Below are 23,167 nucleotides of genomic sequence, written 5' to 3' on the forward strand. Positions count from 1 at the left end.
TCAGGAGCTGGGTTACTGTAATAAGATGTTACAGGGGTAATAAGGCACTCAGGAGCTGGGTTACTGTAATAAGATGTTACAGGGGTAATAAGACACTCAGGAGCTGGGTTACTGTAATAACATGATACAGGCAGGGGCTGGCTGGCAACTTTTAGCCTGGGGGGCAAATGCATGCAGGCGGTCCTGGCAGAGAAGTAGCGTGTAGCCAGGGTGCCCGAGGAACGTGCGTGCTATGGCACCCCCCCCTCAAGTGTTCCAGGGAGAAGGCAGGTCCGTATGGGATTAATGTTAAGTAAAAATAAAGATTAGGGACAGCCCTGTCGTGGTGCCCATATGCAGTGCCCCCCTGTGCCCCAGGAGAGGACCCCCTTATGCAGGCCTCCAGTAGTGATCCCCCCTATGTAGTGCCCCTTATACAGGGTCCCCAGTAGTGGTCCCCCCTGTGCAGTGTCCCTTGTGCCCCCAGTAGTAGTAGTCCCCCCCTTGCAATGCCCCTTATATAGTGCCCCCAGTAGTGGTACCCCCTATGCAGTGCTCCTTATATAGTGTCCCCAGTAGCAGTCCACACCCCACGCAGTGCCCCCAATAGTGGTAACCATTATGCAGTGCCCCTTAAATAGTGGCCCCAGTTGTGTCTCCCCCCTATGCAGTACCCCCAGTATTGCCCTTTTTATAGAGCCCCCAGCAGTGGACCCTCGATGCAGTGCCCCCAGTGGTAGCCCCCTCCCCCCTATGTAGTGCCCCTAGTAGTAGTCCCCTCCCCCTAAGCAGTGCCCCTAGTAGTTGTCCCTTCCCCTTGTAGTGCCCCTAGTAGTAGTAGTCCCCCCCTTGTAGTGCCCCTAGTAGTAGTAGTCCCCCCTTGTAGTAGTAGTCCCCCCCCCTTGTAGTGCCCCCAGTAGTAGTCCTCCCAGTTGTAGTCCCCCCCCCCCTGTAGTGCCCCCAGTAGTGGTCCCTCCCTCTTGTAGTGCCCCCAGTAGTGGTCCCTCCCTCTTGTAGTGCCCCCAGTAGTGGTCCCTCCCTCTTGTAGTGCCCCCAGTAGTGGTCCCTCCCTCTTGTAGTGCCCCCAGTAGTGGTCCCTCCCTCTTGTAGTGCCCCCAGTAGTGGTCCCTCCCTCTTGTAGTGCCCCCAGTAGTGGTCCCTCCCTCTTGTAGTGCCCCCAGTAGTGGTCCCTCCCTCTTGTAGTGCCCCCAGTAGTGGTCCCTCCCTCTTGTAGTGCCCCCAGTAGTGGTCCCTCCCTCTTGTAGTGCCCCCAGTAGTGGTCCCTCCCTCTTGTAGTGCCCCCAGTAGTGGTCCCTCCCTCTTGTAGTGCCCCCAGTAGTGGTCCCTCCCTCTTGTAGTGCCCCCAGTAGTGGTCCCTCCCTCTTGTAGTGCCCCCAGTAGTGGTCCCTCCCTCTTGTAGTGCCCCCAGTAGTGGTCCCTCCCTCTTGTAGTGCCCCCAGTAGTGGTCCCTCCCTCTTGTAGTGCCCCCAGTAGTGGTCCCTCCCTCTTGTAGTGCCCCCAGTAGTGGTCCCTCCCTCTTGTAGTGCCCCCAGTAGTGGTCCCTCCCTCTTGTAGTGCCCCCAGTAGTGGTCCCTCCCTCTTGTAGTGCCCCCAGTAGTGGTCCCTCCCTCTTGTAGTGCCCCCAGTAGTGGTCCCTCCCTCTTGTAGTGCCCCCAGTAGTGGTCCCTCCCTCTTGTAGTGCCCCCAGTAGTGGTCCCTCCCTCTTGTAGTGCCCCCAGTAGTGGTCCCTCCCTCTTGTAGTGCCCCCAGTAGTGGTCCCTCCCTCTTGTAGTGCCCCCAGTAGTGGTTCCCCCTTTGTAGTGCCCCCAGTAGTGGGTCCCCCCTTGTGGTGCCCCCAGTAGTGGTCTCCCCCTTGTGGTGCCAGCCTCCCCCGCCCAGTAGACACACGTAGTAAAAAAAAAAAAAAAAAAACACACTTACCTGAATCCCCGCTCCCGCCGTCGCTATCCGCTCCTCCGTCTGTCCTTCCCGGGCCGGGCCGCTCTGCATTATGGGATAGACGTCATATGACGTCATGACGCCTCTCCCATTGCCCACTGCGGGAGCCGGAAGATGGAGCGGTTCCCGCAGTGGGCGCAGCAGCAGCTAATGAGAGTCTGACAGACTCTCATTGGCTGCTGATCAAAACAAACACACAGCTACCGGAGCCGGCGGCTGTATGTTTGTCACTTGTGTAGCGCTGACCGAACTCCTTCGGTCAACGCTACACACGTGGTGCAGTCTGTGTCACAATGACACAGACTGCCCGCATGACGCTGCGGCCAGGGTGGCACATGGCACCCTGCCCCCTGGCCCAGCCCGCCACTGGATTCAGGGGTAATAAGACACTCAGGAGCTGGGTTACTGTAATATGATGTTACAGGGGTAATAAGATGTTACAGGGGTAATAAGGCACTCAGGAGCTGGGTTACTGTAATAAGATGATACAGGGGTAATAAGGCACTCAGGAGCTGGGTTACTGTAATATGATGTTACAGGGGTAATAAGACACTCAGGAGCTGGGTTACTGTAATATGATGTTACAGCGGTAATAAGACACTCAGGAGCTGGGTTACTGTAATATGATGTTACAGGGGTAATAAGACACTCAGGAGCTGGGTTACTGTAATATGATGTTACAGGGGTAATAAGACACTCAGGAGCTGGGTTACTGTAATAAGATGATACAGGGGTAATAAGGCACTCAGGAGCTGGGTTACTGTAATAAGATGTTACAGGGGTAATAAGGCACTCAGGAGCTGGGTTACTGTAATAAGATGTTACAGGGGTAATAAGGCACTCAGGAGCTGGATTACTGTAATAAGATGTGTGACACAGTTAGTTTAGGGGGTCCCTCTCCTGGGTAGAGGACTCCTTCCTTACACACACACACAGCAGCAGGGAAGCAGCACACCAGTCTGGATGCAAGTACAAGCTGGTCGGCGCCAGTCTTCATTGTACAATGTCAGAAACATAAAGAAAACATAAATAATAATCCTAGCCCTGTCGGGGCACTAACTTCACAGGTAGTTCCCTCACTACCAGAACCTGGCAGGGCCTAATGCCCTCGGCAGCAACAAAGCACCGCACAGTACTCACAGATAGGTTTTCCAAGTGTCTCTGAGCAAACTCCCTGTCTGCTCTCCCAGGTGAGACAATCAGCCCTCAACACACTAGGCTTATATTGGCCACTCTCAGGTGGGAACCCAATCAAGCCTGTTACCAGGCTGCGAGAACCAAAACCTGGAGTGGCCGTGGGTGGAGCCCTCCCTCTCCTCTCACCCACAACCCCCAGGTCCCAAACCGGCTTTTCAAAAAGCGGAAACTCAAGCCTGCTACAGTGCAGCTTTTCTCCTGGGGGTTTAAAACACATAAGACAGGAATCTGGGACCAATGTACCTGCCACAGACCACTTTACCAGTGATCCTATCACAGATGTTACAGGGGTAATAAGACACTCAGGAGCTGGGTTACTGTAATAAGATGTTACAGGGGTAATAAGACACTCAGGACCTGGGCCACTGTAATAAGATGTTACAGGGGTAATAAGACACTCAGGAGCTGGGTTACTGTAATAAGATGTTACAGGGGTAATAAGACACTCAGGAGCTGGGTTACTGTAATAAGATGATACAGGGGTAATAAGACACTCAGGAGCTGGGTTACTGTAATAAGATGATACAGGGGTAATAAGACACTCAGGAGCTGGGTTACTGTAATAAGATGTTACAGGGGTAATAAGACACTCAGGATCTGGGTTACTGTAATAAGACACTCAGGAGCTGGGTTACTGTAGTATGATGTTACAGAAGTAATAAGGCACTCAGGAGCTGGGTTACTGTAATACAGTGTTACAGGTGTAATAAGACACTCAGGAGCTGGGTTGCTGTAATAAGATGATACAGGGGTAATAAGACACCCAGCTAATGCACCATACAGAAATAATACAGTACAATATAATAGCGATAACACATAATATAACATTGTGAATTCTCACCTAAGACCAGGGACTGGCTGGAGAGCGCAGCGGTGATCAGAGCCAGTAACATAGATGGATCCATCAGATATATATGTGAGGACACAGACAGCGCCAGAGGTGCAGGTGCTGGGGGAGAACAAGCCTCAGTTACAGCAGGTACAGTCCCTAATAACCACAGCTCAGTGTATCACTGTGCAGCCATTGTGCAGTATATACAGCCATTGTGCAGTATATACAGCCACCTGGGCATAGTGGGAAATAATGCACCTGCCCAGCACCAGTTACGTGTACCGCCCCCACTGTAGCAGTGTCACACCCTGTATACCTGTATATATCTCACTACCAGGGCCCCGCTCACCTGTCACTCCATACAGTGATACTCGGCCACAGACATTGGACACTCTCTGCCTGCTGATGAGAGACAACTTCTTACCTGCCCGAAACTCGCTGGCTCCGCCCACACGCCGCCCTCGCACCTGAGCACTGGGCACTTCCGGGTGCACACCCTGCGCGTCACGTCCGAAGTCACCTGCCGTGTGTGAAGCGCCACACAGAGAGCACTTCCGGGAGCTCACCTGTACGGAAACTCGTCCCTTCCGGGAGCTCACCTGTACGGAAACTCGTCCCTATCTGGGAGCTCACCTGTACGGAAACTCGTCCCTATCTGGGAGCTCACCTGTACGGAAACTCGTCACTTCCGGGAGCTCACCTGGCTGGCCCTGCCTGCTGTGATTATTATTATATGTAATGTTGTGCTATGATGTTACTAGAGGTCTGTGTACACTGAGCTGTCAGTCCACACAAGCACCTACTGTACCTGTAGCTTATAAGGCATGCACCTCATATAATACACATGGCTTATAGAGGTGCTGATGGCTGTCAGGGCACTTACCTGCCACAACCACCTTCACTCAGTCTCACTGTGTGGTCATACTAATGTCCTTCTGCTTTTCCAGCCTTAAGGCCCCCATACATCAGCAATCGATTGCAGCAATCGTGCAATTTGCAATCGATTGTGTATAAAAAATCTGTCCCTTTTTCAATCAATTGCAGAATTGCCACAATCGATTGAAAAAGGGAAAGATTTTTGTTGCAATCAATCTCTGATGTATGGGGGACTTTGGGGGTCATTCAGACCCGTTCACGAGCAAAGGACGCTCGCAAACGGGTCGATGTTGCCCCACTGCGCATGCGCACGACGGAGGGAGCTCCGTCGTGCGCATGCGCGAGACCCGGACTGCGACAGCCAAGCTGTCGCTCCGGGTCTCGCACCAAATGGGGCGTGCTGTCGATGTTGATTGACAGCACGCCCCCTTTGGTGGGCGTGGCGGCCAGACGGAGGCGTTCCCATGGGAACGCCTACCGTCTGAAGCCGGCCCCACGGCCCCACTGAAGCCGGCCCCACTGACATCACTAGTGATGTCAGTGGGAGTGATTTTGGCTCTGATAGAGCCAAAATCACTCCAGGGCTTGCGGCAGCGAGACCCTACCGCAGGGTCTCCGTCGCAAGCCCGATGGTCTTGTCCATTGCGACCATCATCATGGACGCTAGCTATAGCTGTGGGTGGTCACCCACAGCTATACGAGCGTCCAGGAGGACGCTCCATTTTCATGGAGGAGGGCCCTGATTCAAAGTGAGCGCTCTGGTCAGAGCATCCGGCTCTGAATCAGGCCCTTTATTCCCACTTGCTAGGTCCCCAGTAAGTGACTAAAGGTAAAGGTGTATATTTGACATGTAGTAAGTAATCCATGTCTGCTCATTTACATGATTCATCAATTGGGAAACGCAGAATGGGAATATCTGAAAGGCTTTCCGGTCAGCGCATATCAGCCTTACCGGGTCTTAATCAAGATAATTCCAACCTTAAAACAAGCGAAAACAGCTGTTTTGGGCAGAATTAAGGTTTATGTGCGCGTTGAAGCAGGCCATTTCGCAGCAGCTGTCCATTTTGTGTTCTCAGGGGACGGTTACTTAACAAGTTCCGAAAAGCTTAGCTTGCACGTGGTGGTTAACGCCATCTTCGGAGGGCCTTACTCCAGTGTTCCCTGTGTGGGGGGAGGTCCGGCTGGAGAGGGGGTTTGGCAACCCTGGACTGGGCTGGAGTGACTACCATGGCAAGCCCAAGATTTTCGCTTTGTACATGTGTGACTGGATGGCCGCACACGGGCGGTTCCGCGGGCTGGGCCTGAACCCACAAGTAAAGTGGTAGCTCTTATTGCGATATGTGGAAATAAGGAAGGTTAATTTGTGTGGGCATATCAGATTTTGTAATAAATATTATTCTTCAGTTATATGGCGCCACAAGGGATCCGCAGCGCCCTACAAAGTACCTAAACAGAAGCAGGATGAACAAAACTGGGAAATAAAAGTGGCTACAGTACAGAACACTGCAGGACATGGTTTGTAAACATTGCTACATCAGAGGTCATAATACTCAAAGGTTAGGTGTCATCGTAGGGATCTGATGTTGGTATAAGTAAGGGATTGAGAAGCACATGAGGGGAAAGGGCCCTGCTCGTCAGAGCTTACATTCTAAAGGGGAGGGGCAGACAGATAGGGGTGATACAGATGGGGAGACATTGAGCATGGAGCAGTATATAGGCCCCTATGTCATATTGATCTGTGTGTAACATCATTTATTATTTTGAAAGCATGAAATGTAAGCGCTTTATGGCAATTCACTTAGATACTTGACTGAATGGTAGAGACGGGATACGTTTAAGAAGCCGGTGGCCGCAATCCCGACCGCCGGCTTTCCGAATCCTCTATCCCGCCTAGCGTTAAATGACAGGCGACTAAAATCTAGACGCCTGTCATTTTCCCGACGCCGGGAGACAGGCGCCCGGCATTCAGATCGAAGGGATGCCGTGCGCCGCGAGCAGACAGCCGTGGGGGGGAGGGTTAGGCTTAGGGCACCCGGGGGGGAATTAGGGTTAGGCACCCCCCGGGAGGGTTAGGGTTAGGCACACCCGGGGGGGACTTATGGTTAGGCAGCCACCCGGGGGACAGGTTTAGGCAGCGGGGAAGGGGGGGTTAGGGTTAGGCACCCCTAAGGAGGGTTAGGGGGGGTTGGTTAGGTTAGTTTATACTTACCTTAGGGACGATCGGGATTTCCAGCGCTGTCGGGCTGCCGCAGCCGGGAATCGAACTGCCGGTCATGCGGCAGCCGGGATCCCATACCGAATGCGCAGAGACAGCATGCAGAACACATCTATCAGTGTTCATGGGTTCTCAGGGGTTACTGCTAGATGTAGACACCAGCTGGAATCGGCTTCCCTACCAGTAGGATGAACAATAAGCCTTCTATGACACACTGCAGAAATAACGGAGACAGAAGCCGGGGGAGTAATATGGATCTGGCTGTTCCCAGCATTGTTTTAATTTGCTGCTGTGTTATAAAATATAATCCAGCATTATACAATATGTATTTCATGAGGGTAATTTACGAACAGGTAATGCAATGCTTTAATATACAAAGGCCATTGTGATGGCACAAGATTCCATTTGAAGAGTGTTTGCCTTTTTATATGGGCATTGCTGTAAGAGGGATCCATTTGCACAGAAAGCTGCTATAAACAGAGTTATTCTTAGAATTTTTATTGGCACAAACTCCAGTTTTTGCAGAATGCTGGGGCTGCTACCACAACCAGTCCCTACAAGAAGTAGAAGAAGAAGAAGAAACCATAGCCGGCACAATACATTATGGTCAATTTACACAAAACAAGAATAAAAATGTTTTTTGTTGATTTTAATTCGAAACTGCAACAAATTCTTGTGCCAAAAAAATATATAAAAATATGGCGTATGTGAGTAAAAGAAAGATATTGGGGTCATGCGGTACATTAAGTACAGTGTATCACTGCATTTACTTGTGGGCACACCTAATCGAATTGAGTTTTTAGAATATGGAGACTAAAGTTATCTCAGGAGGGTGGGAAACAAATCCTCTTATTATTTATTACCAAATATTCTCTAGAACAAGAAACTACAGAGGGGCTCACGGAGTGCGGAGGGTTAATGTGTACATTTCGGGTTGGGTACAGGGATGCCGGCGGTCAGAATCCCTTCAGGGTTTGCATACTGACACTTGTTGGTCAGTATGCTAACCCTCCAGCTCCCCTTCTCCCTACCCTAACCTTCCCTCCCTGGTGCCTAAACCTAACACTCCCCCTAGTGCTTAACCCTAACACTGCCCCTAGTGCCTAACCCTCCCCCTAGTGCCTAACCCTAGTGTCTAACCCTAACACTGCCCCTAGTGCCTAACACTGCCCCTAGTGCCTAACCCTCCCCCTAGTGCCTAACCCTCCCCCTAGTGTCTAACCCTAACACTGCCCCTAGTGCCTAACCCTCCCCCTAGTGCCTAGCCCTAACACTGCCCCTAGTGCCTAACCCTAACACTCCCCCTAGTGCCTAGCCCTAACACTGTCCCTAGTGCCTAACCCTAACACTCCCCCTAGTGCCTAATCCTCTCCCTAGTGCCTAACCCTCCCCCTAGTGCCTAGCCCTAACACTGTCCCTAGTGCCTAACACTCCCCCTAGTGCCTAATCCTCCCCCTAGTGCCTAACCCTCCCCCTAGTGCCTAACCCTAACACTGCCCCTAATGCCTAACCCTAACACTCCCCCTAGCGCCTAACCCCTAACACTCCCCCTAGTGAATAACCCTAACCCTCCCCCTAGTGCCTAACCCTCCCCCTAGTGCCTAACCTTAACCCTTCCCCTAGTGCAGGGTGGGGGACCTTTTTTCTGCCGAGGGCCATTTTGATATATATAAGATTATTTACGGGCCTGGTACAGGCCACGCCCCCTCCATGTGACGTCACTCGGGGGCGGGGTCACAATTCGCCGGTGATTACAGCATAGCCCGGAGCATCCTAAAGATGCTCCAGGGAGCTGTAAGGGCAGCGATGTAACTGTCTGAAGCGTCCATTTATAGGCACCCTGCTAGCCAGACGAGCCTAGCAGAAAAAAGCTCAGAGGGCCAGACCAAATGATTCCGCAGGCCTTATACGGCCCCCGGGCCTGGGGTTCTCCATCCCTGCCCTAGTGCCTAACCCAAACACTCCCCATAGTGCCTAACCCTCCACCCAACCCCGCTACTTACCTTTGGTATTCTGGTTGTCAGGATTCCAGCGCTGGCTTCCCGCACGCTTGGGATGCCAAACATCCCGTAAATTTCCCCTCGCTTACTGGAAACAGATCTTGCATATACATTACTTCTGTGCTTTTCTGTCAAATGCAGTTACATGTGCCATGATTGTAGAGGCAGTGGTAGGGACAGTAAGTGTATCTTATAGTTCATCTATATATCTTACAGCCTTGATGAGATGTAACTCATTCATTCATAAGTTACTATCATCTACAGTAGATTCACTGGGGCTGATGAAGGGCTGAACACTGATCAGTTTTACGGAGGTATCTCCCATGTTTTAAAACATAGAAACATAGAATTTGACAGCAGATAAGAACCACTTGGCCCATCTAGTCTGCCCCATTTTTAAACATATTGTTACCTCAGCCCTTATTGATCCTTTCTTCATCTGAAGGATATCCTTATGTCTATCCCATGCATGTTTAAATTGCTCTACTGTCTTAGCCTCTACCACCTCTGATGGGCGACTATTCCACTTGTCCACTACCCTTTCTGTGAAGTAATTTTTCCTCAAATTTCCCCTGAACTTACAGTTTCAGAACATGTCCTCTGGTTCTAATACTTCTCTTTCTTTGAAGAATGTCTCCATCCTTTACCTTGTTAAAACCCTATATATATTTGAATGTTTCTATCATGTCCCCCCTATCCCTTCTCTGCTCCAAACTATACATATTGAGATCTTTTAGTCTTTCCTGGTACGTTTTGTGGTGTAGACCTTGCACCATTTTAGTTGCCCTGCTTTGTATAGTCTCTAATGTATTAATATCCTTCTGGAGATATGGCCTCCAGAACTGAACACAGTATTAGAGATGAGGACGTACCAATGACCTATACAGTGGTATTATCACTTCTCACTTTCTGCTACTGATTCCTTTCCCTATGCAACCAAGCATCTGACTTGCCTTCCTCATTGCTTTGTTACAATGTTTGCCTGAAATAGTGACTCCTAGATCCCTTTCCTCTTCAGTACTTTCCAGTATAGTGCCATTAATACTATATTTAGCCTTTGGATTTTTGAGACCCAAGTGCATGATCTTGCATTTTTTTGGCATTAAACTGTAGTTGCCACATTCTTGACCATTCCTCTAGTCTACCTAGGTCCTCCATCATTTGTTTTACCCCTCCTGGTGTGTCTACCCTGTTGTATACCTTTGTGTCATCTGCAAAAAGGTATAGTTTCCCTTCAATACCACTTGCAATGTCACAAATAAAGATATTAAAAAGAACTGGTCCAAGTACAGATCCCTGAGGTTCTCCACTTGTAACATTTCCCTCTCAGACTGCTCTCCGTTTACTACAACTCTCTGTTTCCTATCCTGCAGCCATGATCTTACCCATTCAACTATCCTTGTATCCGATCCCATGCTTTCCACAGTGTCAAAAGCCTTACTAAGGTCTAGATTAGATATATGTATGCACTGCACGTGCTTCAGAGCCGAGCATACGTAACTTCCATCTCCATTTCTGGCTGAAGAAGCGTAACTGTGTGTTAGGTTAGGATTGGCGAGGGCGTGTTGAAGGGATGGTGAGCTGTGCAGCATTGTGCATAATTATGCATGTTTTCAGGTTGTACCTGTCGTATCAAGTATAGGGTCCAGTGCATTGTGCACTGACAATGATGGCGGCTATGAAACCGAACGTAGGGTGGAAGTGATAGATGCGTACAGCTCAGCGTATGGGGGAATACGGGCATTTAGTTCTCTGCGTGCAGTGTGGGTGTACTTACAGCTGACTTGCATCAGCCAGACATTCTGAGTCAATGTATTCACTGTTTAATGAGCTCATCTTAGTCCTATATCTTATATTCATTTGCTCTTTATTAAGTTACCCTTCTGTCATTTTACAACATCTCTGCAGCTTTGGAAATGTTGACATCTGTAACCACGGTGGATGGTCTCCCAGAACGTACTTCACTTCCACCACCGAAATACTGCAGCACGGCTAATTGTGTCTCCACCGTCTGCTTCACGTAACATTTCATGAGTTCATTTCCGCTTTTTCCGAGTTTAACACAAAATGCAATCACACATCTCTGACGTAACCTTACAGACACGTCTTCCTCATCCGCCTCCATGAAACGTACGAAGATCTTCCCCTCGCTGTGACCAAACAAAGAAGACTACGGCAGTCCAACCGCAGGTTCAGACACATCGATGTATGAGCTTCACAATAGCCAGCATAGCGTTGCCACGTCTGCCAATGGGACAGGAAAACAGTCATTACTTTTCAATCAGCCCTCGTATATATATATGCTGTATGTATATCATTTTGCTTTTTTTTTTTAAATATGTTCATGTTACATTCACCAAAGATAAAGGTTGGCATATGTGCGCTTATGAGTGGTGCGGGGACCGGGCTCTGATGTGAGGGTAGTTGGGGGCAAATCCAGGAGGTGTGATCATATCCCCTCTGGAAAAAAATCATGGAAAATACTATAATAATATACTATGCATGACGGTGGCCCAACTACCCCCTTGCCACCCTCTTGGCACCCCTGTATGTAGGTGCACAAGTTGTCCCCATTGCTGTACATATAGATGTTTATATATTGAGGGGTTAAGTTGAAGTGTTGAGGGAAGCACAGCTTATGGCAGATATGGGGAAGATATTATCTAGACTCTTACTGAATGCAAAGAGATTTTTAGAAAGTACATAGCTGATTAGTTTCAAAACGAAGGCATTGATTTTCTCCTTAGCCCCAATGTCTAACAAGTACCTCACTGATTGGATGCCCTTTCATGGTTAATGCTCGTGTACTGTACTGGCTTTCTGCATGGCATGTGCCCAGCCATGTCATAGAGCCTAGTCTTAGATTTGAATTCTAGTTACTACATCCAATGTGTCTCTTACAGAAGCCACACCCCTTTACCATCCTGCTTTTGGCGGGACAATCCTGGCTCCTGAGCGCTGTCCCTCCGTCCCACCTATGGGCAGCAGTGTCCCTTGTGTGGACGATACCGTTAGGGGAACACTTTCTCACCCTTGCTCCGCCATGGCAGAGCAGCGGGTGAATAAATGCTGTGCGCACACTTATGGCATCTAGACAGTGCGGGATAATCTCAGGGACAGCCTATCAGCACAGGGAGCGCTGGACACGCCCCAAAGTGATTTAAATGGCGGCGTGCTGCGAGGTCATGCCACTTTTCGGATGAACTCCTTTGGCGTGCGCAACAGTGTCCAGGCTGCTTGGTCCCAAATGTTGCGAGGTATGCATTAGAGCAGTGATTTTCAACTTTTTTGAACTCGCGGCACACCGAACATGAAGAAAAACACGCACATTGGTCCCCACGGGGGGAAAAAACACATATATTGATGCCCTTTTACTGGGCAGATCCTTCAGTCCCGCAGCCCCGGTTGGTGCAGGCTTGCAGCAGCCTGTCACATCGCTGCTCATCAGCAGTGAGACGTACTGTGCGGGCAGGACAGCGACGAGGCGTGCGTGACCTGCGATGTCACGCCACCGCGTCTCCGTTGGCACGGCCCGTGGGAGCGGCCGAGCCACCTGGAAGAGCTCAGCGCTGCCCCGGCACAAAGTTAAGCTACATGGGGCATCGCCTGGCGGCACACTTAGGGACCGCAGCTTAACAGTGGTTGAAAATTGCTGCATTAGAGGATAAAGTCAGACATCTCTAGAAATGTCTGTGCACAAATGTGCTTGCATTCTCAGTGAGCCCCCTTATCCCAGACGCAGTTAAATACAAGCTACCGCCAGCACCTGGCACTGTGCACATAAGTCCAAGTACGGTAGCCTATTTCTGTTCTCACCTCCATTGCTTCCCGCAAAGACACCGGAAGCTGTTACTGCGTCTGTGCGTGACTAATTCAATGTATTTTTAGGGAGAGCCTAGAAAGTGGGTGTCTTGGGATATTCCACGCATAAGTGTTCATAATCTTTTTTTCGTGATGAATGAAGGTTGTGTGTAGCGGATTTTGGGCCTGCTTCAGACTCAGTTGCTAAGCTGCGCTCACTCGCTAGGGGCGATTATCACACATCTGCGCATGTGTATGCTCAAAGTATGCATGCGTGAACCAGTCACTGCGGCCGGGAATCGCGCGCTCGTAGTACACAGACTGGATGTTACTTTGAGTGACAGATAGTGCCGTTTGTGGGTGGTGACAGGGGAAGGTGCTTGTGAACGGGGGAGTGGTTGTGCAAACGCAGGCGTGTCTGAGCGTCTAAACGCCGTTTAACGGGTGTGCATAATTAGCAAAGTAGCGTCATTGAACACGTCACTTGGTTGTATTTGAGCCTGAACTGATCGCAGTGCTTGCGGTGGGGTAGGGTCTACCTCAAGGGCTGCGAGCACCTCCAAAGGCTCTCGATGTTACCGATTAATCAGACACTTCCTGGAGATGACGTGTGCTACGAGAGAAAGGTGGGCAGCTGTATACTCCTGCGTATACTCACTGCCGTTGCTCTCTAAGACATAGAGGGCGACCTTAAGCCACACAGTGCGATCGCGGAATTTGCATACCCGGCCCCTTTTGGCAACGAGCGATCGCAGCTTAGCGAGCAGGTCTGAATCAGTCCCTTTATCTGATAGTTGTTTGTCTATCGCCAATAGATTTCTATTCTTGGGCCTAAAAACAATGGGCCTGATTCAGACCCGCTCGCGAGCGCTGAGGGCTCGCAAGCGGGTCGATGTTGGCCCAGTGCGCATGCGCACGAGGGAGCCGGCTCCGTCGTGCGCATGCGCGAGACCCGGATAGCGACGGCCAAGCAGTCGCTCCAGGTCTCGCTACAAAGGGGGCGTGCTGTCGATGGTGAGTGACAGCACGCCCCCTTTGGTGGGCGTGGCTGCCCAGACGGAGGCGTTCCCATGAGAACATCTACCGTCTGGGGCCGGCCCCACTGACATCACAAGTGATGTCAGTGGGAGTGCTCTCGGCTCTGATAGAGCTGAAATCACTCCAGGGCTTGCGGCAACGAGACCCTACCACAAGGGTCTTGTCGCAAGCCCGATGGTCACGATGGTCTTGACCATAGCGACCATCTTTTTGGCCGCTCACTCTAGCTGTGGGTGGTCACTCACAGCTATGCGAGCGGCCAGGAGGCCGCCCAAAAAAAACAGGGATGGCCCTGATTCAGAGCGAGCGCTCTGTCAGAGCGTCCGGCTCTGAATCAGGGCCAATGTTTCCTCCTTTGTCACGAGATTACGATTACATCTTGCTATACCTGTACTCTCTTAATTATGTTAATTTACTACTTTTTGTAGGTTCTTTTTGTACTTCACAACAGATAGCATCATAAGACCTGGTAAAGACGAAGCCAAGTCAACAAATATTTAACATGTTGGCAAACAGTATAATCTGGGAAAAAGTAGGTAGTACGGGTTTGTGAGTTCTTTCAGTCCTTCCAAGACGGATATTTGTAGATCTCCTGATGATACCAATCTAGATGCCATGTTCTTGCTTGCCTTAAGCTGGTGACACACTGGGCAATATATCGGCTGTTCAATCGACCAGCCGATATATCGCTAGAGCTTCGGTGGGTGTGTACCCCTGATATGTCTGTGAATGATGTTGTTCACAGACATATCACATCGGCTGTGCAGCACAGCCGATGGACGATATATCGGGCTGTGAGCGACAGCTCAACTGGGCGGGTAAATTTAAATGCCCGCCCAGTCGTAACGTCAGACCTGACACATCGGGCGGACGATTGGTAAGCGTGTATGCACTCCTTGATCTAGTGTGTACCCAGCATTAGGAGTAGGATTGTCTGAGGAATCCGACTGTTAGTGTCTATTAGGAGTCTGTTTTTTTCGCAACTGGACAATGTTTTGTGGTGTTCATTCTAGCACCCTGCACCTGTCACATCCCAAGCAGTTCCTGCCTGGAGAGTGTCTCTCAGCTCTGGTGCTTCTAGCACACTCTCCTGATGCAACAAACTGCTGAGATTAAGCACTTTGTGTGCTAGAAGCACCAGAGCAGAGAGCGCCACCCCAGGCAGGAAAGAGGAACTGCACAGGTTTTAACAGGTGCAGGGTGCTAGAATGAACTGCCTGGAGAGAGGTATGTGTCTGAGGGGTTTTCGGTGGTGTCATCTCCTGATGACTCCATCTCCGAAGTCGTACAGTTGATATATCGGTGATCTTTTCTGAGGCGCTGCATCTGAAAACTGTATTATACATGTGATCTTTTGTTGTCTCGCGTTTCTGTCTTATATTTTTTTCTATAATTTTATTTTTTTCTAATTGATCTTCAGTATATCTGTTTTGTATTTCTCAAAGGACTCTTTGAAGTTTGTCCAGGCTTTTAAGATTCTTCAGTTGATCACTTAGGATAGTGATGTCCTTGGGGCATGCCGGAAGTTGTGATGTGCTATTATGACATCATTATGTGGAAGGGCGTGCGTTCTATGGTGGAACGCAGTTTGACATTGGTGAATTAGGGCGGTGAGGTAGGTTGAATATTGGAGTGTAAGCATTCTGTGTTTATCATGTTAATTCCAGCTTCACATTGTTGAGTTAGTACATAATATAGAATCAATATTGTATTAATGTGGATAGAGCTGGACAGGTGAATTTTAGTCCCACATATAAATATCTTGTGAATAATGACATCAAACTGCAAGCAAAAAATATGGTAGTTGTTCAATCAGCTTAATGATATACTACAGGGTCATATAATTACAAATTGGTGTACTGCATGATAACAGCACATGTATGAGCTGAGAGCTAACTTACCTTGGAGGTACCCCAAAAAACCTCCACATGGCACTATAAGGATCAGCACCTCCTCCTAATGCTGAACTCCCTTCATGCCTCCAAACTGCAAGCAAAAAATATGGTAGTTGCTCAATCAGCTTAATGATATACTACAGGTGCTTGTAAAGGGCGGGTTTACACTGAACACAGAAAAAAGAAAATTGCCTCCCAGCACACTGCAGATAAATCAAAAATACTTGAATCCTACATGATAATAGAAATTCAGAGGTATTGGTTTACATACAATTGATTTATCTTTACACATCTATCCTTTTATACTTCACTATAACCTTTTTTTCCCCTTTTCGTGTGATGCCCTGGGGATGGTCCTTGGCTGGAATTTTTTGGGGTGCCTTGCTTCTCGGACGTGAACCCCTTAATGCTAGGGACGCTGGTATAGAGGAGCCTTGACGACGGCCCAGCGCTTATTCATATATTTGCAAATGTATGTAAACCAATACCTCTGAATTTCTATTATCATGTAGGATTCAAGTATTTTTGATTTATCTGCAGTGTGCTGGGGGGCAATTTTCTTTTTTCTGTGAATAATGACATCACAAGACACACTGCAGCAGCTGAGTACCATTGTTTGCCACTAATCACATGGAGCATGGCAGACGACTTATTAAACAGATGCAATAGAAAATACTTTATCGCCGCAGTGTATCGATGAAACGAGCGAGGCTTCGCAAGTCAGTCTTGAGCCTGCAAGTGCAGTGGAACTGAAAGTATAGCTTTTGGCTTCCAGTTGCATTTTTGTGGTAAATGAATTGATAAGATGTTTATTTTTAACATTGTCATTTGTTTACCATTGGGAAAATGTCCTTATTTTTTATTAAAGCATTTGACCTGTTTCTGCTCCTTACCTGTTGCCATCCTGAGATTGTTATACAGGTTGAGTCTCCCATATCCAAATATTCCGAAATACGGAATATTTTTAGCATGACTGAGATAGTGAAACCTTTGCTTTCTGATGGTTCAATGTACACAAACTTTTTTTGATGCACAAAATGATTAAAAATATAGTATAAAATAACCTTCAGGCTATGTATAAGGTGTATATAAAACATAAATGTATTCTGTGTTTAGATTTGGGTCCCATTCCCAAGATATTTCATTATTTTATGCAAATATTCCAAAATACGGAATATTCCGATATCCAAAATACCCCTGGTCCCTAGCATTTTGGATGTGGGAGACTCAACCTGTAGTTATCTGAAGACGGTAATGGTTCTTGTACATCCACTGAACCTTCTGAAATAGGCTCCCTCATGCTTTGCAGGGAGAAGATATTTCGGAGTGCCCCAGCGACTATAGCGGGCGGCAGCCATTAATAAACAGGGAGAATCCCTATCCTAAACATCTTTATTTATTTATTTTTTTGCTGGAGTTAGGACTAAGGGTGCATACACACCTGTACGATATCGGCCCGATTTAGCCAAATCGGAACGACAAATCGGGCATATCGTACAGTGTGTATGCCCAATTTGCGCGTACCCGCGGTCGCATGCAATATCGTGCGGTTGGCTGTGCTGCACAGTCAATCATACGATATCGCATGTGAGCCTGTACAAGTTAATGAAGGACGGAACAGTGGCCCTGATTCAGAGCCGGACGCTCTTACAGAGCGCTCGCTCTGAATCAGGGCCGGCCTTCTGGTTTTTTAGAACGGCCTCTTGGGCGCTCGCATAGCTGTGGGCGACCACCCACAGCTATAGCGAGTGGCCAAGAAGATGGTCGCGATGGTCAAGACAATCGCGACCATCGAACTTGCGACGAGACCCTTGTGGTAGGGTCTCGTTGCCGCAAGCCCCAGAGAGATTTCGGCTCTAACAGAGCCGAAATCTCTCCCACTGACATCACTCGTGATGTCAGTGGGGCCGCCCCCAAACGGAGGCGTTCACATGGGAACGCCTCCGTTTGGGCAGCCACTCCCCCGGCCCTCCCACCAAAGGGGGCATGCTGTCACTCACCATCGACAGCTCGTCCCCTTTGTTGCGAGACCCGGAGCGACGGAGTGCCCGTCACTATCCGGGGCTCGCTCATGCACACGACGGAGCCGGCTCCGTCGTGCGCATGCGCACTGGCCCACCATCAACCTGGTTGCGAGCGCACAGCGCTTGCGACCGGGTCTGAATCAGGCCCAGTGATTGTTCTGTCTTTCATTACATCTTTCAAGTGTGTACCGGCAATCATGCGATGTCCAAGGTGAAGACAAATCGCCCTGAACATCGGCACGATTGCCGGTCGTTTAGGTGTGTACCCAGCCTTATGCAGGTTTAATAAACAGAATGACTAAAAAAAAAAAATAATAATTGCTATCATTTTACTTTATTGCCTGGGACCTACAATAAATCATCTCTTATGCTATATTCAATAAACGCTCTATATCTCACAGTTATGCAGTGTCATTATATTGCTATGTTGGATGAGAGCAATAGAGATGTGCCTGTTATAATATGGGAAGGGGGGTTGTATGCATTGTCAGGTCAGCCATCATGTAAATCTGATAACACATGCACACAGCCGGTGCAATGTGTTGGCGTATTCATTATTGTATACCATGGGTCTACACCTGTATGCACAGAGTTTAGTGTCCTATATCATTGCAGCAGACAGCTGATATATATGCACTGACAGGAGGGTGACTGATTTACATAAGCCCCCTCCTCAGCCAATCACAGGCCACAAGGAAGTGTGTGCAGGATAAATCTGACGGTCACAGAGCCTTGGAGTCGGCCAAGTTACGTAGGAGGGTTGAGCTGCACACTGGCTGCTCTGGAAATCCTGTACTTCCTAGTTAGATCCTGATCTATCCCATTCACAAAAGACAACACCTGCGCTGTGGAGTTTATGCGTGCTGTCGTACAGCGTTAGGGCACAGCTTGGCACCAATTCTAGTTTTCGTATAAGATGTGACTCCCAACAAATAATTATTGCAGCTAATTTGTGTTTTTTCTCTATTATATTCAGATTATTTTTTGTAATCTTTCACCCTCCAGACGTCTTGTCAGCTCTGCCAGGTGCACCCGTCGCATAGGAACCTAGGGAAGGCTGGGGCTGGTGAATATCCCTTATGAAATATGGCACGGGATTACCATGCACGGATTAGAGGATTAAAGCCTTAAAATATCGTGTAAAGCGCACCTGTCATAATGAATCAACACCTTGTGATTCAAACATGCATCAAGAACGTCTTACTACGGGGCCCATTTATCAACGAGTTTTATCACACGCAACAAGTTTTAAAACTCATTGCGTATGATAAAAGGTGCCCCAGCCAATCAGCCCCCAACTGCCATCTGGGCGAAAAAGTGACAGTTGGGAGCTGATTGGCTGGAGCACCATTTATCATACGCAATGAGTTTTAAAACTTGTTGCGTGTGATAAAACTCGTTGCTGCATGGGCCCCTATAATACATTATTACCTTGCGCTGTCAGTATGCGATGATTTGTTTTCTCTCTAGTGAATTATTTGGTTTCCTGTAGATGTCTCCTATTTGTACATAACATTTAAATTTCCTTTGTTTAGACACTGGACGTTATATTTGAGACTAGTTTCGCTCTATGGGCCTAATTCAGAGCCGCTCGCAAGCGGCTCGATGGTTCCCTACTATGCACGCACCGCGTGCGCGTGCCCCAATGAGCGACTGAGCTTCAGTCGCTGCGGGGCTCGCTATAAGACGGGGCGATTGTCGATAGTGACAGCTCGCCCCTTTTGTAGGCGGGTAGGGGGGGTGGCTGCACAAACGCAGGCGTTTGTGGGAGGCCCTACTGACATCACTAGTGATGTCAGTAGTGGACTTCATGCACCAGGGTCTCGTCTCAAGCCCGATGGTCGCGATAATCTGTGGACACCCACAGATTTGCAAGCGGACTGGAGAAAAAAACAAAACAAAAAACGCCCACAGACCCTGCGAGCTGCCTGCGGCAGCGAGCGGGTCTGAATCAGGGCCTATGTCCTACTGCAATTGCCTTCCCGACGGAGAACTCCAGACCCGTCTGAACCGTGTGGAATTCTGCCAAAACCACGCCCGTCCTGGTCAAGGCCGCTTCCCTGCCGCCATTCTCAGAAACTTAAGTCTGTCTATGTTAAATCTCCGTTGTTCGATAACAGGAGCATTGGAGGCCTATCTGAGGATGTATTATTTCACAGTATGTCTTAAGTAAACTTTTTTTTTTTTAATTATAAATGTGTGATATAATTGGAGAAAAAGGTAAAAAAATAAAAATAAATAAAATATATAAATATTTATAAAGACTGTAAAATAACACTGAAGCGCATCACAGCGGTATCAGAGTACACACTCTGCAGCCCCTCTCCCAACATGATCACAAACCACCTCTAATACTGACAAGTGGTGGCGTTGCCATAGCAACCGATCAGATAGGGTCTTATCGATTCCAATAACGCAATAGACTGAGAAATGATAGGTAGCAACTGACTGGTTGCTATGGGCAACACCGTAAATTTTTAGAAGCTTTAGTAACTCTACCCCCTAGTAGCTATAATAATATACATTGTCCAATATATAGAAACAGCTTATGTACTATAGATTGATAAATGGTCAACAAAAACTTGGCTCACTATATGGCATGTTCCTGAGAGAGGCTGAGAATTTGCCAGGGCCGGGGTACTCCATGGCCGTTGCTAATGATGCAACTGGAATGCGGACACTGATATCAAGGGACATAGAAGCGACTTATCAGTTGCCAAAGTCGCGCAAGATTATGGGGCTGCAACTTTATGCTTATGCCGCTACCGAGTCCTTCCCTGGTGTACATCCCTGTGTATGAAGCAGATGCGGAAATACCGATCGTTCGCACCATTGAAACCACTTTCTCACACCCGCAATACTCCAACTGGTTTCCCGATCGACGCATGCGCAGGATCTGTACTGGCTAGTGCCGATCGGTGTCTGCGATGACGGTCTCAGCGCGCCCCCTAAGTCACAGCATACTTGAGATGCTGAGGCCTTTGCGGGCAAAGAAAGGGCGGTGACGGGGAGGTGAGGCCAGTGTCTGCGCCTCCCGACGTAGCTTCACGGCAGGCCTCGGCTGCTTGACTCTCCCAGTTATTCTGAGTTACCCCCAGGCCGGACAGCCGATGTTCACGCAAGTGTCTCTTGGCGACTTCATGAAAATGCTACTACAAACTATGGGCCTGATTCAGCAAGGGTGGCAGCTGCGATTCCGCATGCAATCGGCCGATCGGTGCGTTCTGCGAATGCATCGCAGTGCGCCAACCGGCCACTTCGATCGGGACTGCTGATCGCAGTGACTATGCAGAGTGATTGACAGGAAGCACCATTCGGGGGTGGTGACGGGGGGTGGTCGGCGAAACGCAGGCGTGCCAGTGGATTCGATCGCTGTTGCAGGGGCGTGCATGAATTATCCCCTGCGATGCCATACGCAGCCCGAGCTCTCACTGCGTGGGATGAGGTTAGAAATTCCTGAGTAAGGTCAGAGCTTGTGCAAGTGTGTGTGAGGCTGCGATGGTACTCACTGTTACCGATGGTTTCACAATCTTGCTAAACATTGCAGATGTGTGTGAGGTAAAGTGGGCGTCCTTGTGTTGTGCTGCGGTGGCATAGCGATCGCAGTGGATTAGCATACTATTGCAGTGAGACTGTGTGCGTAAACGCTTTTGCACTGGCAGTTGCGATCCGTACTGAATCACCCCCTATATCCCTTGTGTACATCCGTGCGTCTGAATGTGGGAGGACTGAGATGCCCTCCTTTAGTGTCTGTACACGCAGTAATACCGATTGGTGCTTCCTTAGATGCCACCGTTGGTTGCACCATTGAAACTTGCACCAGCCCTAAGGCAGGCACAGTTTCTCCATCCGACTACACCCGCGCACGCAGGGGGGGGTTCCGAGTACCTAGAAACCCCCCCTGGCCGCCGATCTATTGCAGCTGACCAGTGCTCGAAGGTCACTTCACTTCGGCATCTGGCAATATAACCGTCCCCTTTAAATCTGGCTGGTTGCGTGAGCCAATCACGGCTCGCGGACCGGCAGCCGATCAGGGGCACGCGGCCGCCCCTAATTGGCTGTCAGTCCGCGCGACCAGCATGGTACACCGGGAACCCAGATGGAGAGGGAGCACGGCTCAGCGCTGCAGGCGATCAGGTGATCAGGCGAGTGATGCGGGGCCATGATGTGCGTAACTGTGTTCACACCGAGGAGGTAAGGGGGCTGTGTGGAGGAGGGAAGGGGACTGTGTGGAGGAGGGAAGGGGGCTGTGTGGAGGAGGGAAGGGGACTGTGTGGAGGAGGGAAGGGGGCTGTGTGGAGGAGAGAAGGGGGCTGTGTGGAGGAGAGAAGGGGACTGTGTGGAGGAGGGAAGGGGTCTGTGTGGAGGAGGGAAGGGGACTGTGTGGAGGAGGGAAGGGGATTGTGTGGAGGTGGGAAGGGGGCTGTGTGGAGGAGAGAAGGGGACTGTGTGGAGGAGGGAAGGGGACTGTGTGGAGGAGGGAAGGGGGCTGTGTGGAGGAGAGAAGGGGACTGTGTGGAGGAGGGAAGGGGGCTGTGTGGAGGAGGGAAGGGGGCTGTGTGGAGGAGGGAAGGGGGCTGTGTGGACGAGAGAAGGGGACTGTGTGGAGGAGGGAAGGGGGCTGTGTGGAGGAGGGAAGGGGGCTGTGTGGAGGAGGGAAGGGGGCTGTGTGGAGGAGGGAAGGGGGCTGTGTGGTGGAGGGAAGGAGAATGTGCACAGATAGAGGAGGAAAGGGTAGTGTGTGGAGGAGGGGAGGGGGCTGTGTGGAGGAGGGGACTGTATGTGCACAGAAAGAGGAGGGAAGGGTAGTGTGTGGAGGAGGGGAGGGGCTGTGTGGTGGAGGGAAGGGGACTGTGTGGAGGAGGGGAGGGGGCTGTATGTGCACAGATGGACGAGGGAAGGGGACTGGTGTTTGCACAGATGGAGCAGGGAAGGGGCTGTGTGTGTACAGATGGAGCAGGGAAGGGGGCTGTGTGTGTACAGATGGAGCAGGGAAGGGGGCTGTGTGTGTACAGATGGAGCAGGGAAGGGGGCTGTGTGTGTACAGATGGAGCAGGGAAGGGGGCTGTGTGTGTACAGGCTTATTCTGGTTAGACATTTGTCATTGGTTCTGTAACCAATTATTTGGAAACCCCCCATTCAAAATGCTGCGTTTGCCACTGGACTATGGTCTCCTACTGTATGCGAGCGGTGGGGTATCTGTGTCTTGTACTGGCAGGCCCACGACACACCTATAATACGCCCACTGAATGGGTTATGTTTGCGTGCATTCCTAGCCACCACCCAACCCTTATCCACAACATTTCTGATACATGTGCCTGGATTGCAGCCAGGGGCGTATTCATAATGGG

General features: G+C 49.6%; 2 protein-coding genes across 3 annotated transcripts in view; one reads left to right on the plus strand and one right to left on the minus strand.

Moving 5' to 3' along the window:
• CRB3 (crumbs cell polarity complex component 3) overlaps positions 1-4,564 on the minus strand; it is a 30,895-nt gene extending 26,331 nt beyond the window's left edge. Inside the window, exons 1-2 of one of the 2 annotated variants that reach the window (XM_088461035.1) lie at positions 4,392-4,564; positions 3,977-4,084 (exon numbers count right to left, since the gene is read on the minus strand). In XM_088461035.1, coding sequence (XP_088317161.1) covers positions 3,977-4,040 — 64 coding nt within the window. In that variant the 5' untranslated portion in view covers positions 4,041-4,084; positions 4,392-4,564. Of the gene's footprint in view, positions 1-3,976; positions 4,085-4,316 lie in introns of both variants that reach the window. The other variant, XM_088461034.1, reaches the window with a different exon arrangement.
• A 14,324-nt stretch (positions 4,565-18,888) lies between these two features.
• LOC148454330 (mitochondrial adenyl nucleotide antiporter SLC25A23-like) overlaps positions 18,889-23,167 on the plus strand; it is a 30,262-nt gene continuing 25,983 nt past the window's right edge. The window contains exon 1 of the mRNA XM_088461050.1: positions 18,889-18,955. The gene's annotated coding sequence lies outside the window, so the exon portion shown is untranslated. The remainder of the gene's footprint in view (positions 18,956-23,167) is intronic.

The sequence above is a fragment of the Taudactylus pleione genome, unplaced genomic scaffold (assembly GCF_031769625.1).
Source record: "Taudactylus pleione unplaced genomic scaffold, aTauple2 ptg001005l, whole genome shotgun sequence".
Taxonomy (NCBI): domain Eukaryota; kingdom Metazoa; phylum Chordata; class Amphibia; order Anura; family Myobatrachidae; genus Taudactylus; species Taudactylus pleione.